Raw genomic sequence first — 16,069 nt, forward strand, 5'->3', positions numbered from 1 at the left:
CTGCTTTTAAAAAGTAGCAAAGTAAATGCACCGCTTCAGAACACCTTAGAAAGCTGAATATTCCTGCAAGGTTTTTTTAACATGGTTAGAGTACACAGAGAATTAAATGTGATTAGTCATGTCTCCTGGTTCCTATTACTTCTTCAACACAAAAAGCTCAAACACATGAAGCTGTAATAAGGAGATACTTCTAAATATTGGTGCAATTTTTTCAGTATTTGGGAACAATATTTTTGGCTTTATGCCACCTTCCTGTTTCCAGGCAAAAGCCACAATTTTCCTACTTTTTACTCTTTTCCAAAAGAGTAGCTAAAACCTCAAGGTCTATTCAGGGATCTCTGCCCAGTTTAAAGCTCTATAAACTCCAGTCTGCCACATGGTAGCGTGTAAGTTCCTTACCATTTCACTTCTAGCCAGGTAGTAGTTTTCCAGCACAAAATGCTTGTCTTAACTTTCTTGGTAGAGGAAAGTTTTTCAGGCTTAGCTATTCTTTCTTTGTGCTTAAAGAATATATCCGTACTTGTTAGTATTGTTGGGTTTTATTTTCAAGGGTATTGGGTGTTATAGTACTCCTGAGTTCTTGTGGTCACTGCTGCATAAGGGACCTCAGGCTGTGAGGAGGCCACATTTTTTCCTGACTCAAATGACTGGAGGTAAGCATCTCAGTTGAGTGCAAGTTATTTACTTTTCAGATGTGCTAATTATCATTAGTTTTCATGGACTTCCTTTGGCATCTTTGTACTGATGAAATTGCCTCACTGAGGCATGACTGAAAGACAAACTGATGAAAACTGCCAACGCCTGTTCATCAAGAAGAGATCATATCAAGCCAATCCATTTTACTTTTTTAATGACCCAGTAATTTGGGAAGTATTAGGTGCCATATTTTGACTCTGGAAAGTTCTTGACACTCTTCCCTGATGTTTTTGTGAGAGAAAATTGACAGAACCTTCTTTTAAACAGGTGGAAGATTGAAGGTGTTGATGCTGTTGAAACCTCTTCTGTTTTGGTTAAACACTTATGACTTGTGTGAGCAAAGAGTACACCTGAAAACTGCAGTGTGTATGTTTTTGTATATATATTTATGTATATATATATATGTGTATATATATATATATATAATGGGGGCACAGGATGGGGTTGTTTTAGAGAACATGATGAAAATTAGAACTTGGGAAGTGTAAGTAATGGTTGATGACCACCATGATGAAACCTAACTGAAAGGTATGGAATTAAGAAGAAATCAAACAGGTAAAATACAAGGGATAAAACACAGAGGTAAAACTGCAATACAAAGATGCGGGAGTTGCACTGACTTAAAAAAAAATAATATGTGCCACCAGTCTGTGAAAGGAGTCATCTGTGTGTGAAACTGATGAGAACTTGTCTGAAATGCAAATGTCAATTTTTGGTAATTTTTAAAGAATGGCTTACCCATTCTAAAGAGAATGAAAGAGGTTAGTAAGATTGATTATGAAGACAGAATATGTGATTTATGGGATGATTGAAGGAATGAAGCAGCTGAATTTGGTTAATCTGAGAAATAAATAAAGGTAGTTACAGGAAAGAAATTTCTTTTTCTGTGACAATAAATCATCAACTAGCATATCAGGGCAGGAGATTTAGGTTGCATACACAGGAGATCCTCTTTACTCTTACAATCATAGAAATCTACAAGAAAATGAAAGTAAATATTTTTCTGAAAATACTGTTAAAATTTTAAATTATAAAAATGTGGATAATACACATATTTGGCTCAGTGGAAAAGGCTAGATAGACTACAGTCAGGATCAGTCTCTTGAAGTAATTTTTAACTGTACCTTTCTGTTGTTCTGTGTTGACGCCATGCAGGTGATTTCTAGTTTTCAACTGTATTTCTGGCATATTTGCTCATGGCATTTGTCATTCTGTGTTTCATCTTTACTTTTTTCCTTCTCAGTGTCATTAGTCTTAATACAGCAGATTCTTTTAAAAAGTAAATAAATACCCATACTGTACCCTGGTATTTACTTTACCACTCTTTCCCTATATTTAGAATGTATACATCAATGAGGTATTTATACTATGCCGTGGTAAATGTTTACTTTCAATGGTGCCCACTGTACTTACTTTTCCACCTTTACTGAGCTTAAATTTTACCTCTTCTTAGAGTTCCATATGGTCCCAGTCTTATGATTTTTTTTCTGCTTTCCAACATATGTGAAAATATCTCCAATTAAAATGTTGCCACTGTTGAGGTTTTTTTTACTGAAAAGTATTTTTTAAGCTACTGGTCCTTGCAGTTCTGTTGCAGTACCTTTTGGTCTAATAGGTGGAGTCATGCTGGTGTGGCTTGGATGAGAATGTACATTTTTGAGTTAACGCTTGTGCAACACAAATGGTAGGATTCATCTCACTAAGCTTTTGATGTCTGTGGTGTGGATGTCTGCATTTGAGCCCATCTCCTCTAAGTAACAGAGATAAATGAGAATCTTCAACAAACAGTTTATCTCAGTTAAAGGTGGGGGCCTAAAATTATCTCCCTCTATAGATGACTATTTGCCTATGTAACTGCAGAAGTTATTTGAATAATTAGATCAGGCATAGGTATCTGCTTTGAGGCTGTTTAAATTCAGGGGCGGTTGATCCTACCCCATGTAATTTTTTCAGCTGTTGATTAATTTTTATTTAAGATGTGGTAGCCTCACTGAAACAGCAGCTCCTCCACTAAGCTGAGCATTGGTTTAGGTCTACACTCTACTTGAACCCCAAGTTGACAGAGGAAGAATTCCAAATTTTTTTAGTCCAGTCTGTAGTGCTAAACTGGCATTAGTTGTGGTGATACGTGATATGTTTCTGTAAACCAGAAGCATTTGGAAGATCCATATTGTCTGCAACATCCCTGCTGCAAAATGCAGTGCAGTCTTTTAGGGTAGAGGAGGAGTCAGCAGCTGGAGGCAGTAACTGCTGCTACCATTCAGTTTAACGTGCCCAGCTGGCTTTTGGCTTCAGCCAGGGTAGTGTTTGAGAATGTTTGTGAAAGACTGGTAGTGCCATAGCTGTGTGTCTTTGATGGTGCATAAGTTTTAACAGGATACTAATGAAAGAAATGCCTGTGTTGACAGGTGTTGTGGTGCCATTCAAACAGATTTGTAGAGCAAAAGAATGGATGCCAGAACCTGACATTCATGCTAATTGCATTTCAGGCTTTGTTTTTCTTTTTCTGCTGTGTCTTTCTGTGAAAAAAGTACCCTTGAACGACTTCAAAGTGCACTCTAGCAGTGTTCTGCAAAACAAAAGGAATAAGTTCAAGGAGGTTCATACTGCTGAGCAGTTTGTGATGTTTTCAGTGTGGAAAGCCAAACCTGATGGTGATACCTTATCCAAAAGATAGAGCTCCTGTAGTTTTCTGACAATGAGCAGTACTTTTTCTTGATAATTCAAGTTGAATAACCTTGCATGTAGTACCAAATGATTCCCAGTCAGTGCTTGTCAGACCTGGGAAGCAGCTGCCTTGATGCACTTTCATCTCCTTGTTCTGCCTTCAGTACCCTGTATTTACCAAGGAAAGCTGATATAGCAAAGTCATTAAAACCTGGTCACCTCAGAGCATGGATGAGGGAGCTAGTGGGTGAGAAATCAGGTGCTGTGCACACCTATATTAAAAAAAAATTAGTCTCCATTTTTATGAAAAGAAATTTCCTTTATCTTTAAGTAACAGTGTTTGAAGATTTAATTCATCCTTTTGCAAATAAATGATCCTTACCTATAGTTTTGCAGAGATTTTTTTCAACTTTATAATTTCTTTCAAAGAGTTGTTTTAAATATGTCCTTGGTTTATATCTGTAAAATACTGACTGTATCTCAGTATTGTGAAAGAACTTCTTGAATTAAGCTTAAAGCTTAATTCAGGTCAGCTCGATATATATTTCAGTAGTCAGATTTTAATATCACAAATGACATTGTGGTTAAAATTTGAGAAATGCTTACTTCTGGTAGGATGTAAAATAAATAGGTTGCTGTGACTCTTTATATTCTTCCATTTTTATTCTGGCTTCTTTTAAACTCCAAAGCATCTTGGCATTTTAAAGATCAGTAATTTGTTTTGTATTTGTTTGAAGTCCTTCAATGTGTTATTTGATGTGAATGAACATGAAAACTTAGGTGTTTATCTTTCTTGGCATGTGGAGATGCTTTCATTGTTTGAAGCCCAAAGCTTCCCATCATGTAAGTGAAACAAGGGAATGCTATTAAAAGCACAAGAATAAAATTCTTATTTCTGTAAAGAGATATGTTTTAAATACTTAGGCAGATTATTTTACATGTTTGTTTCATTTAACGTGCTTTGTGAGTGAAATGCATTATATTTAGAACTAATGTGACAGGATTAGTACAAAAAAACTTTAAAATAAACATTCTTTTATCCTTAGAATTAATACACACAGTTTTTTTCTTCATATAACTTCTCGTATTTAATTGCTGAAAGAAAAGAACAAAATTCAAGGTGGTATAAAAAATGTAAAGTGGCTCCTTCCTGTTCTTGATCCCATCTCTGAAGCAATGACTAAGTATGTTGATAATTCAGTAAAGTCTTCTGAATTCTTCAAATTCCACCTACAAGTAACTGTAGAATTGGCCTTTAGAAATACCTTTCAGCTAATTTTCTTGGAATAAGCTGTGATACAGCATTGTAATCTTACAGAATTCTTGTGCAGGGTTTTAATTTGTTTTCAGATATTTCATACATATTCATGTTACTAGCACCTGAGTATAATTTTTGCATTACTGGAGTTGTCAGTAAGACAACTTAAGATAGTTTTCCAAGTAGTTGCATCAGGGATTAGGATACTATTAATAGAATCACAAAATTTGTAAGATTTGAAGGGAGCACAGTGGGTTATCTGGTCCAACCTCCCTGCTCAAGCATCGTCATCCTAAAGCACATGGCACAGGATTGCATCTAGATGATTCTTGAATATCTCCAGTGAGGGGGACTGTGCAACTTCTTTGGGCAATCTGTTCCAATGCTCGGTTGCCTACACAGTAAAGTTCTTCCTCATGATCAGGTGGAACTTCCTGTGCATCAGTTTCTGCTCACTGCCTCTTGTCCTATTGCCTGGCACTGCCAAGAAGAGCCTGGCTCCAGTCTCTTGGCCCCCTCTTACCTGTGGTTTTTTTCTCCCCTGATGTAGGACCCTGCATTTTCCTTTGATGAATTTCAGAATGTTTTCTCTGCCCATCTCTCCATCCTGTCCAGGCCCTTCTGAAGAGCTGCTCAGCTCTCTGGGGTATGGGTGACTCCTCCCAGCTTTGTGTCATCAATGAACCTCCTGAGGAGACATCTTCCCCTTCATCCAAATAATTGATAAAAATTTAAATAATATTGGGTCCATTATTGAACCCTGAGGGGCACCACTAGTGACAGGCCTCCCGATAGACCCTGTGCCACTGATTACAGCAAATGGGGACCTGCTGTTCAGCCGTGTCTCAACCCAACTTGCTCTTCACTCATCATGTCTGCAGTTTGAGTTTGCCTGTGAGGATGTTGTGTGAGACAGTGCAAAAAACCTTGTTGAAGTCAAGGTAGATGATATCCACTGCTCTCCCTTCATCCAGCCAGGTAGTTCATTCATCACAGAGGGAAATTGGGCTGGTCAAGCATGATTTACCTTTAATGAATCCATACTCCTGATCACCTTGTCCTTCGCGTTGGTAGAGATGACCTCCGGAATGGGGCGCTCCATTGCCTTTCGAGGGATTGAGGTGAGGCTGACTCTGTAGTAATTTCCTGGGTCCTCATTTTTGTGCTTTTTGAAGGCTAGGGTGACATTTGCTTTTTTTTCCATTCCTCAGGCATCTCTCTGATCTCCACAAGCTTTCAGACATGATTGTGAGCAGCCTCACTATTGTGTCTGCCAGGTCTCTCAGCACATGTGGATGCATCCTGGTAGGGCCCGTTGACTTGTTGATGGCAAGTTTGGCTAGGTGTTCTCTGACCCAATCCTCCTTGACAGAAGGAAAATCTTCCTTCCATCATTCCATTACTCTGGTGTCCTAGATCAGAGGTCCTTGAGGGCTGGTCTTGTCAGTGTAGCCCGATGCAAAGGTGTTCAGTAATGGCCTTCTCTGTGTCCTGCTACCAGGGTCCCTGCTCCATGTAGTAACAGGCCCACGCTATCCTTAGATTTCCTTTTGTTACTGATGTATTTGAACAAGTCCTTCATTATGTTCTTATCCTTGACCATATTCTTGAAGGGCCTTGGCATTCCTTCTCTCATTTTTATTTACTCTGGCAAGCTCTCTATATTGTTTCCAAGTGGCCTGACCCTGCTTCCATCTCCTGTGTATTTCCTGGCTCAGGTTGAATAATGTCAGGAGTCCTTTATTCATCCACACAAGTCTCTTGCCCCCTTTCCCTGATTTCTTGCTCATCAGGATGCCTCATCCTTGAGCCTGGAGAAAAAATGGTCCTTGAATATCAAGTTTCCCTCTTTTTATTAAAGGTCATTTTTGTGATCCTGGAGGTTGAGAAAGCTTTTCATTTCTACACTGATTTGGATTTGTGTTTTATTGTTTCTGTCTTGGTAGGTCTTGGAGACACAAGTAACTTTCACTTCTAACACTTTTATCTCTTTTTTTGTCTACTGGCTGTAGGAAATTAGTGATGTTTAATTCACATTTTTTCTTTAAAATTTCTGGTAACCAAGAAAGTGAGTCTAATCTCTAGGAAATTGTTTGGAACTGGGACATTTGGACATTCTTCCAGAATGTTTTATAAAATTCATGTTCCTCAGTAAAGTTTGGTTTTTTTGTTTTTTTTTTTTTCTTTTGTTTTTTTAATTTTAATTTTTTTTTAATTTTAACATCTATTGAAGGCACTGAAGACATTTCAGCAAGTGGAGGCATTGAGACGTTGAGAAAATGAGCCCATTCAACAACAAACACTACACTTAAGGAGTTTTTTTTCCCTTATAGTGCAATTTACACTTGACTGATTTTTTTTTACACTTAAATATGTAACACTTTTGATAATTACTCCATCACATCTCAAAATATACTTAAGTGGTTATAATGAGAAAGAAAGTAAATTATGTCTTGGCAATCGTAAATGAAGCTGCTTCAAGGAAAGTGCATTGTGATGAGGCCTAGAAAGTGGGAAGTGTGCTTATCTCTGTCTAGGTTAGGTAAAGGGAGTAAAGTCAACATGTTGTACTGTGGATGAAGGCAGGGAAAGAGTTAAAGAAGATAGAACTTCTTTTGAAGGCCGTATCCAATTTCAACAGTACTTGGAGTGTGGGTGTCCATCTGTCAGGAGGATTAATGATGAATTTAAGTTTTTAATCAAAAAGCTGTTCTTTCAGAGTTCTGCATGGCTCTGTCATGCATAGCTTTCATCACTCTTTAAAGAAAATTTTGTTAAAGGTGACTACTTCACAAACTTGAAGAGCTGATGCAAGCAGCTGCTATTGATTGCCCAGCTCTAAACTTAAAAATAGAAATGTATCATTATTTCAGTTAAATAGTTGCATAACATATTTTTAAACTTGTGTGGTGCAAAAAATGGAATAGTACAATTCCTTTAACCATGACTGCTGTTTTGGGAGTGGAAACTGTGGGGGGATGCTTTACAAGAGAATATCTTCTGGCTTTCTGAAGGCCATAAGAGTTATAAGAAATTGTAGCTAGCCTTGGAGGTAGAAAGTTCTACAACTGAGCAAGTGCTGCAATTTTGTTCTATTGTAAGTCTAATTTATTCTAAATTTGTATTTCAGAGTCCAGTTGGCAAAAACATTCTTAATAGCAATTATTTAGGAAATGTATTAACTTTGACTTGTTCATCCTAAGAGCTAAATCTTCATGTTATAAGATTTGGAGGTGACTTAATACCATGCAATATATGCAACAAAGGCAAATTGTATTGGCTTTTATTTTAAAATATTGTGGTCTTGTGATTTTGTTGTAGAAGATGAAGCAACTCTACTACAGCCTATAAGAAAAAAAATATATATGTGGAGGAAGTGTGTTAATCTTCATGTGTTTTTACAACAGGTACAATAGGGGGAAGAACATTCTATGGTGCTGTGACGGCTAAAAGGAAGAGGAAAAGTATTATACAAACTGCCATAAAACTTCATAATTTAAGATTAGAATATTCTCTTGTGGAGATTAAAAAAAGTTGAGGTTTATGACACAGAAATAATGCCCCAGGAGAGTGAATGGAAAATTTGTACAGTTTTCTAAAGTCAGTGGTCTTTGTATCCATAGGTGGAGTAAAAGATTTATTCTGTCATTTTTATACTGTTTGATTATTTTTGTAAAAATAAATGTTGCATTTTGGGAATCAAAATATATCCTGTAAATTGTTTACAGGCTCATAATATTAATAATAACAGATAATATGCAATCCAATACATTACAGACTTCTGAAGAAGAGAAGCAAAGACAGATATTCTAGGATTAAACTGAGTGATAATAACATCTTTACATAATAATGGTCTTGCATAACCAAGGACACACTACTTTTGAATGAGCTATCTGATCAATAATTTGAAAACTACATATCAAAATCCATAGAAAAATAAGTTTTATCATGTGGAATTTGTCTGTTATATTTGTGTAATCTTTGGCTGTGTTAAGGAGTTCCCTACCTTTTATCTGTGCCAAAAATTAGTAGACATGATTGCCAGTATCTGCATGGGAATTTGGATCTAAAAATATTGAATTATTGTAATTTAGATAGCATAGTCTCACCTAATGGAATTTAGTCTGGATGTATGATGAAATTCTTCAGGTTCTATTGAGCTGTGTTTCTTTTCTGGAAATATTCTAGTTTCCCAACCTGAGTGCTTGTGTTAGAGAGTCAGGTATATGGAAACTATTTCTGTAGCTGTCAGGAAAAGCACGAACACTTGGCACTAGAGCAGTGGACCACTTTGAGCAAAACCCAGCTTAGTGCAGTAAAAACAATGTATTCACAATGTATTCTTATTTCAAGTAGAGTTTGTCTTAGTATGCTTTTGAAAGAAAGATACTTGGATTTGCCTTTCAACTGCAAGCTTGTTCTTCCATCTTCCTTTAAGAATAAAAAATAAGGATAAACAACAATTCATAATATTTTTTTTACTTCTTCTAAGCATGACTCTTTACTATCATAAATGTCCCTTCTTTTGCCAACCTATCCATAAAATCAATGAATGACAGCCTCACTCTATTTTTCATAATTTGTGCTTGAATTGTGTATTATTTCAACAAAAAGTGTTTATAGAAAAGGAAGAGGAAGTCTCATTAATTTCACATAAACTATTAGTTTAGAGGAAATAAAGCCTTGTTTGAAAGCAGGTTGGATAATATTCTTTTGGTTAAGAAAAAGGCCCATTACTGAAAAACAATCTCACAAGACAGAAAATGTACTTAATTTAGCTTGGAAAGTTGAACAAAGCCTTTCAGTTTCATGTTTGTGCTTTATTCAGTGCAGTGTGGCTGCACGTGGTTTCTAAAGGGAATGCTGTGAAGAGATTAAAACTTTTTCTCATGGTGTAAACATTTTTCTTTCTTACGTAACACATATATCCATCATATGCAGCATATATTTTTCAATTCTTACTTTTCAGTCTTCTGCCTCAGTCAAAGAAGCTTCAAAAATTTAGAAAATGGACCTTTCTTTTTTTTTTTTTTAAGAGTAAGATACACACCAGATATTTCTAAGAGGATTTCCCTTTCTTTTCTTTTAAATTTCAGACATGGGACACAGAACTGGAGAGATCTGCAGAGTCATGGGCTGAAACCTGTCTGTGGGAGCATGGACCAGCAAGCCTTCTTCCATCAATTGGACAGAATCTGGGGGCACACTGGGGAAGGTAGTTTAAGATACTGTTTTTCTGCAATATATGAGATTTTTAAAAATCTAACAAAATTTTCTCATTACTTAAAGGGAAAATGGTAAAAGCTACAACTTTTGAATGATCTAATAAACTGCTACTGACTTTCCTAGGTACAGACCTCCAACATTTCATGTCCAAGCATGGTATGATGAAGTGAGGGATTTCACATATCCCCATCCTCATGAATGCAATCCATATTGTCCATACAGATGCTCTGGTCCTGTTTGTACACATTACACACAGGTATGTAGATGTGCTTGATTTTAATCACCTATGGAAAAGAGTGGCAGAGACTTCCAGCTAGGTTGCTGTCTAACACATAGAGCACACTAAACTTGCAGTACATACCATACAGACACAGCACAAAAGCCCAAAAGGGGCTTCTTTAGACTCCACGATTACAAGTACTGAGTACCAATGGCAAAGTAATGCTGTCATACAAACCTTAGATTTCATCCTCATAAATATCAGTAGGATTGAGGAAAAAACTCAGAAACCCCAGTGTTACACTGAGTTTTACTGCCCAGTGCACTTTGCATAATCTGTTGAAGAAACAGCTCACTAGAAAAAAATAGTTTTCTTAGGTAAATTCCTCCAATCAAAGAGTAGTTTTCAAGACCTTGTTTTAACTTCAGGAAGATTTTATAATTGAATAGTGATCATTTACTTCATATTTCTGAAATCTGTGTATCTAGCATGAATTTTTGTTGAGGGGTACCAGTCATGCTTTCAGTGAACGAGAAATACATGATCTTCATATTGTACCGTAGCCCACATATAATTTTTTATATAACATTGGAAAACTTAAAAGTTATTAATTTTTAAACACTTATTTTCTGTTTACTAGCATAATGTACAATTGTATCTAGCTTTAAAATAAAGTTACCTCTATATTCTTATTTACTGTGTCGATAACCTGTAATTACATTAACAAGCAAGATCAACACATATATACAGCTTTTTTGTGGTATTAGTTCTTCACAGTACTTACCTCTTTCAACTCTTAAATCCTGATGAATCTACAGATTTGGCTTACCTTGAATGAAAAGATTTTCAACACATGTCATATTTGTATCATCTGAACATTCCAGACTTTGTCATTTTGATCATTTTTTAGATCTGCAATGAAAGGTGAATAAAGGAGAACAGCCTCCTTAGATTGCAGTGGCATGAAATAATATTAATTTAAAATCCTTTACTTGGGTTTATTCAGTGTATGAGTATTTTAATTAATGTTTTTATCCTTTGTTCCTCCTTTTACTGTGGAAAAATGTGTTTTCTCAGTCCAACAAATCCAAACCCCTCTGGGTCTTTAGGTTGTACTGGGAACTCCAGCACACAGGGGTTCTAACTTCTAACTCACAATCATCAATTAATTGTAATTCCAAGATTCAATTCTTCAGGTCACATTTTGTAAATGTTTTGCTATACTTTCAAATATATGCTTAGAGCATTTGTGTAAAATGAGAGCCATAGCTGTTCCTTCAAGGTAAAACTTTTCTCTCTAATAAGGGTGTAACTGAATGGCCTCTTGACAGTTATAATTAGGCCACTTCAAGCCATTAGAGCAGAGGGGAATACATCGCTTTTGTAATTTGAGTTTTGTATATTGGACATAGTATTTATTTTAAGTCGATCGTTGGTTTTCACATTTTCCCCTTTTCTTTTCCATAGGTTGTTTGGGCTACAAGTAGCAGAATTGGTTGTGCAATTAATTTGTGTCATAACATGAACATCTGGGGGCAGATTTGGCCAAAAGCAGTTTATCTTGTATGCAATTATTCTCCAAAGTAAGTAGATTGACACCCAAAAATATCTTGAGGGGGCAAGATATTTTATAATAGTCCAGGAAATAATCAGTAAGGAAATCAGTTTGTATTTTCTGGTGTTTGTGCTGTTACAAAACAGTAACAGTATAGAGCATTGTTCCCAAACAGCATTGTTCTCAAACAGCCTTCGGCTGCACAAATACTCTTGTAAGTTTTCTGTTGCTTCAGTTTTCTGACCTGTGTTTTAATACGTATACAGCATCAGAGACCTTTATTATAGTGTGATATTTTTCTAATGTATCTCCCCACTGTGACTTAAAGGAATATGTAACTGGAAGCCCATGGTTAAGATAAAATTTTATAGGATATTCTCTCTAGGAGAGAGTGGAGCCTTTTCTCATGAAGTGGAGGAATTTAGCTTTGTGGTGCTGTGCCAGTCTGAAAAGACCTTACAGAGATTTATGTCCGTTCTTAATTTTTTTTCTTCATGGACTTTTCAACTAGTTCCTACATATTTGGTGTAAAATCATAGAATAATTTGGATTGTAAAAGACCACTGAGACCATTTACTCCAGCCAGTAACCTAATGCTGGCAAGTCCACCACTAAACCATGTCCTTGAATGCCACATCTACGCACCTTTGAAATACCTCCAGGGATGGTGACTCCACTCACCTCCCTGGGCAGCCTCTTCCAGTGCTTGGCAACCCTTTCAGTGAAAAATCCTTCCTAATATCCAATCTAAACCTCCCCTAGTGCAACTTTAGGCCATTTCCTCTGATCCTATTGCTTTATAACTTGGGAATATCAAAACAATGTTATGGTCTGTGTGCCTGCTGGTTTTCATCTTTTATTTCTTGATATATTAAGTGCTGTTTAACATTAATATTCTCATTAAGTAAGGCATTTTTTGCTATTTTTTTTCTGTAAAGGGGTAACTGGTGGGGTCATGCTCCTTATAAACCTGGCCGCCCCTGTTCTGCATGTCCCCCTAGTTTTGGAGGAGGTTGTAGAGAAAACCTTTGTTATAGAGGTATGTACTATTTCACTGTTGCAACTATAAACAGGAATAGAAATGCGACTTTTCTTTTGATTTCTTTCCTCATTGTGCTTTAAAAATAGCGGAGTAAAATGCACTATGTATGTACCTAAAGACCAGTTAGGCCCTACTTTACTATGGTGGATGGGGGGAATATATATATACTTGTGATACTCGAGGCTGAGTCTCACCTGAGGGAATGGAGTGCACTGAGCTCCTTCTGATAAGTGCTGATTCAGGAGTTTTAGTACACAAAAATAGTCTCATTGTGTGCTCTTTATATGCCTTTCTGTAATTATGCTGGAAGACTATGCAGTAATTTGTTTATAGGGAAATATTATCTCAGTGACACAGTCATGTGGTTTTGTGAAAAATCAAGGACAAAGCTGGAAGACATTAGTAATTAAAGAAAATGTCAGCTAGGGTTATTATTAACTTACAGTTTTTGGAATAGCATTTATAGCACTGAAACAGCATATTATGAAGGTGCTACTTATTTTTGTTCTACTCTGTGAACAACTCATTTAGCAATTTTTGTTAATAACTTGAGATTTCATATGGACCATATGAAAGCTGCATGTGTGTGCCCAAGTAGCCCTTATGGTTCTAAATAAGAAATGTAGATACAGTTATGAGTGTTTCAGAGTTATTTTAACTATGAATAGATGAGCCTCATTTTCAGGTGTATTTTACTGTGAAATAAGCTTTAATTCCATGCTATCTATGAACTTGTTAAAACTTTGCCCATGTGTAACAGAGATTGTCTTTGTCCTATTGGTTTTCTGATGGCATAAAAATATTTAAAACAGCGGCATTGAGAGCAGTTTTTTACTTCAATTATGCTACACATGCTGAGAAAAGAAAAGGTATATATTTTCTCAATACCATAAACATACTTGAAGTGTTCTATTAATCTTGAGTTCTCCATCTTATGTAGCTGTGGATATTTTTCCTTGCTTTCTTCCTTTTGTCCACCATTTGATGAGAACAAAGGTGTTTTACTGAAACATGATAAGGGGTTTAAATGCCATGCTGGTTTTTTTTTGCTTTTTTTTTTGTTCGGTTTTCCTTTTTTTTTTTTCCCTGAGAGATTACTTTTTTCTTTTTTCCCATTTTCTGAAACAGAGGATTCAGAAAGACCTTATTCTCCCCATGAACCAGAAGAGGAAACCAATGAGATTGAACGTCAGCGATCCAAAGCCCAGGATACAACTGTGCAAAGCCGGCCAAGAGCACATCAACCTTCAGCCTCCACAGGCACTGATGACAGTGAGAAAAATGAAGTGATAAGCACGCAGCAGATGTGTAAGGAATTTACCTGATTTGCAATTGGTCAACAAAATTGAATTACCTAGTATCAAATTCATTGCAGTGAATTTGCTTTTTGCTTGTTTCAGCTCAGATTGTTTCATGTGAAGTAAGGCTAAGAGATCAGTGCAAAGGAACAACTTGCAATAGGTATGGTAAATCTTACAGTTGTTATTTTGAGATTTTTCTGAAAGGCTATATTTGTACATGAGCTGGAATATTTCCCCTTTTTGTAATCCCAGGATTTAAAACCAAGTTGTATTTAATTCTCTTAGGTATGAATGTCCTGCTGGCTGTTTGGATAGCAAAGCCAAAGTTATTGGAAGTGTACATTATGAAATGGTAAATACTTTTAAATTAGATTTTGTACCACTAGAGTGTTTAATGAAATGTCTTTTCTGTTGGCCTACTAGTTAAAATCCTATTAAAAATGGATTTTGAGGATTCAGCATTCTCTAAAAGTAAAAGCTTGAGCTGAATGTTTAAGAAAGCATCAGATGACCTAAATTTGCATCTGCTATTCCATGTGTATTGTACAAATGTGCTTCATACTTATACATACACAGAAGAAGAATTCTTGTGTCCACATATTTACAGGCAAATATGTGAATGTGGAACTAAAGGAGGAGTGCAGGAATTTTTGGATATGCTTAGAGAAATTGTTTTATTTAGATGGACCTGCTTGTGTATAACCTTAATGCTAGCTGAGAGTATATCATTTACTCTGTAGAATGGGAAAACATTATAGGAAATGACAGCTACTGTGAGCAAGTGTACTGTAAATGAGAATAGTTTCTCTGAGTAAGGCAAAGTGGTTTATTTGAAATAACACCTACATGGAAACCAAGTCAAACATAAAAGACTCTCTACCAAGTTTATAATGATACATAGTAATTAAAACATTTTTTGTGTGTGTGTGTGTCTGACGTGGATCTGCTTTTCCTGCTCTTTGTTTTTCAGCAATCCAGTATTTGTAAAGCTGCCATACATTATGGCATCCTAGACAATGAGGGTGGTTGGGTTGATGTCACTAGGCAAGGGAGGAAAAATTACTTTATCAAGTCTTACAGAAATGGTGTTCAATCAATTGGGTAAGTTTTTTCTTAAAATTAAAATATATGAAAATGTTTTCATCAGTTTATTTTTATTTCATACTAAATATATCACATTTTAGTAACATTATGCTTTTTGTCATAAAGAAAATGCTATTAAAAAGGCATGTGAATATAGAGATATTGCAACCATTCTGAAACTTTAACCAGTGTTTAATGGTGGACAGAGAGTTGCCACAATAATAATGTGAAAGAAGGTTAAATAATTTGCAGAAAGACTTGGGCAGTAAATCAGTGTTTATAGTTAAATAATGTTGACAGTATTCAGTTAATTAATTGGTAAGAGTATGTATTTATTGTCAAGAACTAATACTGACAGATTATTTTATGTGTTTTGGACATGGACATGTTTGTAAATGACTCTCTTGTAGTGTGCATATGGAACAAGAAGAAAATATATCTCTTCCTGCATGGTTCATTCATTTCATCACAGTTCTACAGTTTACATATGACATTTTGCACAAATATTTTGCACTATTTCTATATTGGCCAGTGATGGAATAATATTCCATAATGTAGAAACTTAATTTGGAGGTGCACTGCTCTGCTAAGGTGCTTTCCTTAAGACTGGTATGTGAAAAAAGCTCCAATACTTGTAGACATGCTAAAGGAAAACACAAAAAAGCAAAGTTTAGAAATGGAGAATGCTTGGGTGTTTCATATATAATCATCCACTGATAGAAAAACATCAATACTAATATACTTGAATCTAAGATATTATTGGTATTTGCAAATTACGCTTCACTATATCATCATGTATTCTTCAGAGCTTTACACTGCTGCCCTTATTTCTGTCTATAGTTAGTATATGTGTAGCAGTGGCATGTGTGTAGCTCACAGAGGTACTACTGAGCTGAAAGAAAACAGTGTTTTTCTGAGTGATAAACTTGGCTCACATGTAAATCCAGGAGTCAAGGAGTTAAGTAATCATGAGAGGCTGTGCTCTCACTCTGTGCTGTGCAAACAAACAATACAGGTTATG

At 35.9% G+C, this 16,069-nt stretch overlaps 1 protein-coding gene across 1 annotated transcript in view; it reads left to right on the forward strand.

Annotated features, from left to right (window-relative positions):
• CRISPLD1 (cysteine rich secretory protein LCCL domain containing 1) overlaps nucleotides 1–16,069 on the forward strand; it is a 34,794-nt gene that overhangs the window by 8,271 nt on the left and 10,454 nt on the right. The window contains exons 2-9 of the mRNA XM_062502485.1: nucleotides 9,718–9,836; nucleotides 9,971–10,103; nucleotides 11,535–11,650; nucleotides 12,561–12,661; nucleotides 13,793–13,972; nucleotides 14,065–14,125; nucleotides 14,251–14,317; nucleotides 14,936–15,066. Coding sequence (XP_062358469.1) covers nucleotides 9,718–9,836; nucleotides 9,971–10,103; nucleotides 11,535–11,650; nucleotides 12,561–12,661; nucleotides 13,793–13,972; nucleotides 14,065–14,125; nucleotides 14,251–14,317; nucleotides 14,936–15,066 — 908 coding nt within the window. The remainder of the gene's footprint in view (nucleotides 1–9,717; nucleotides 9,837–9,970; nucleotides 10,104–11,534; nucleotides 11,651–12,560; nucleotides 12,662–13,792; nucleotides 13,973–14,064; nucleotides 14,126–14,250; nucleotides 14,318–14,935; nucleotides 15,067–16,069) is intronic.

This window comes from Cinclus cinclus, chromosome 1 (genome assembly GCF_963662255.1).
Source record: "Cinclus cinclus chromosome 1, bCinCin1.1, whole genome shotgun sequence".
In the NCBI taxonomy this organism is placed as follows: Eukaryota; Metazoa; Chordata; class Aves; order Passeriformes; family Cinclidae; genus Cinclus; species Cinclus cinclus.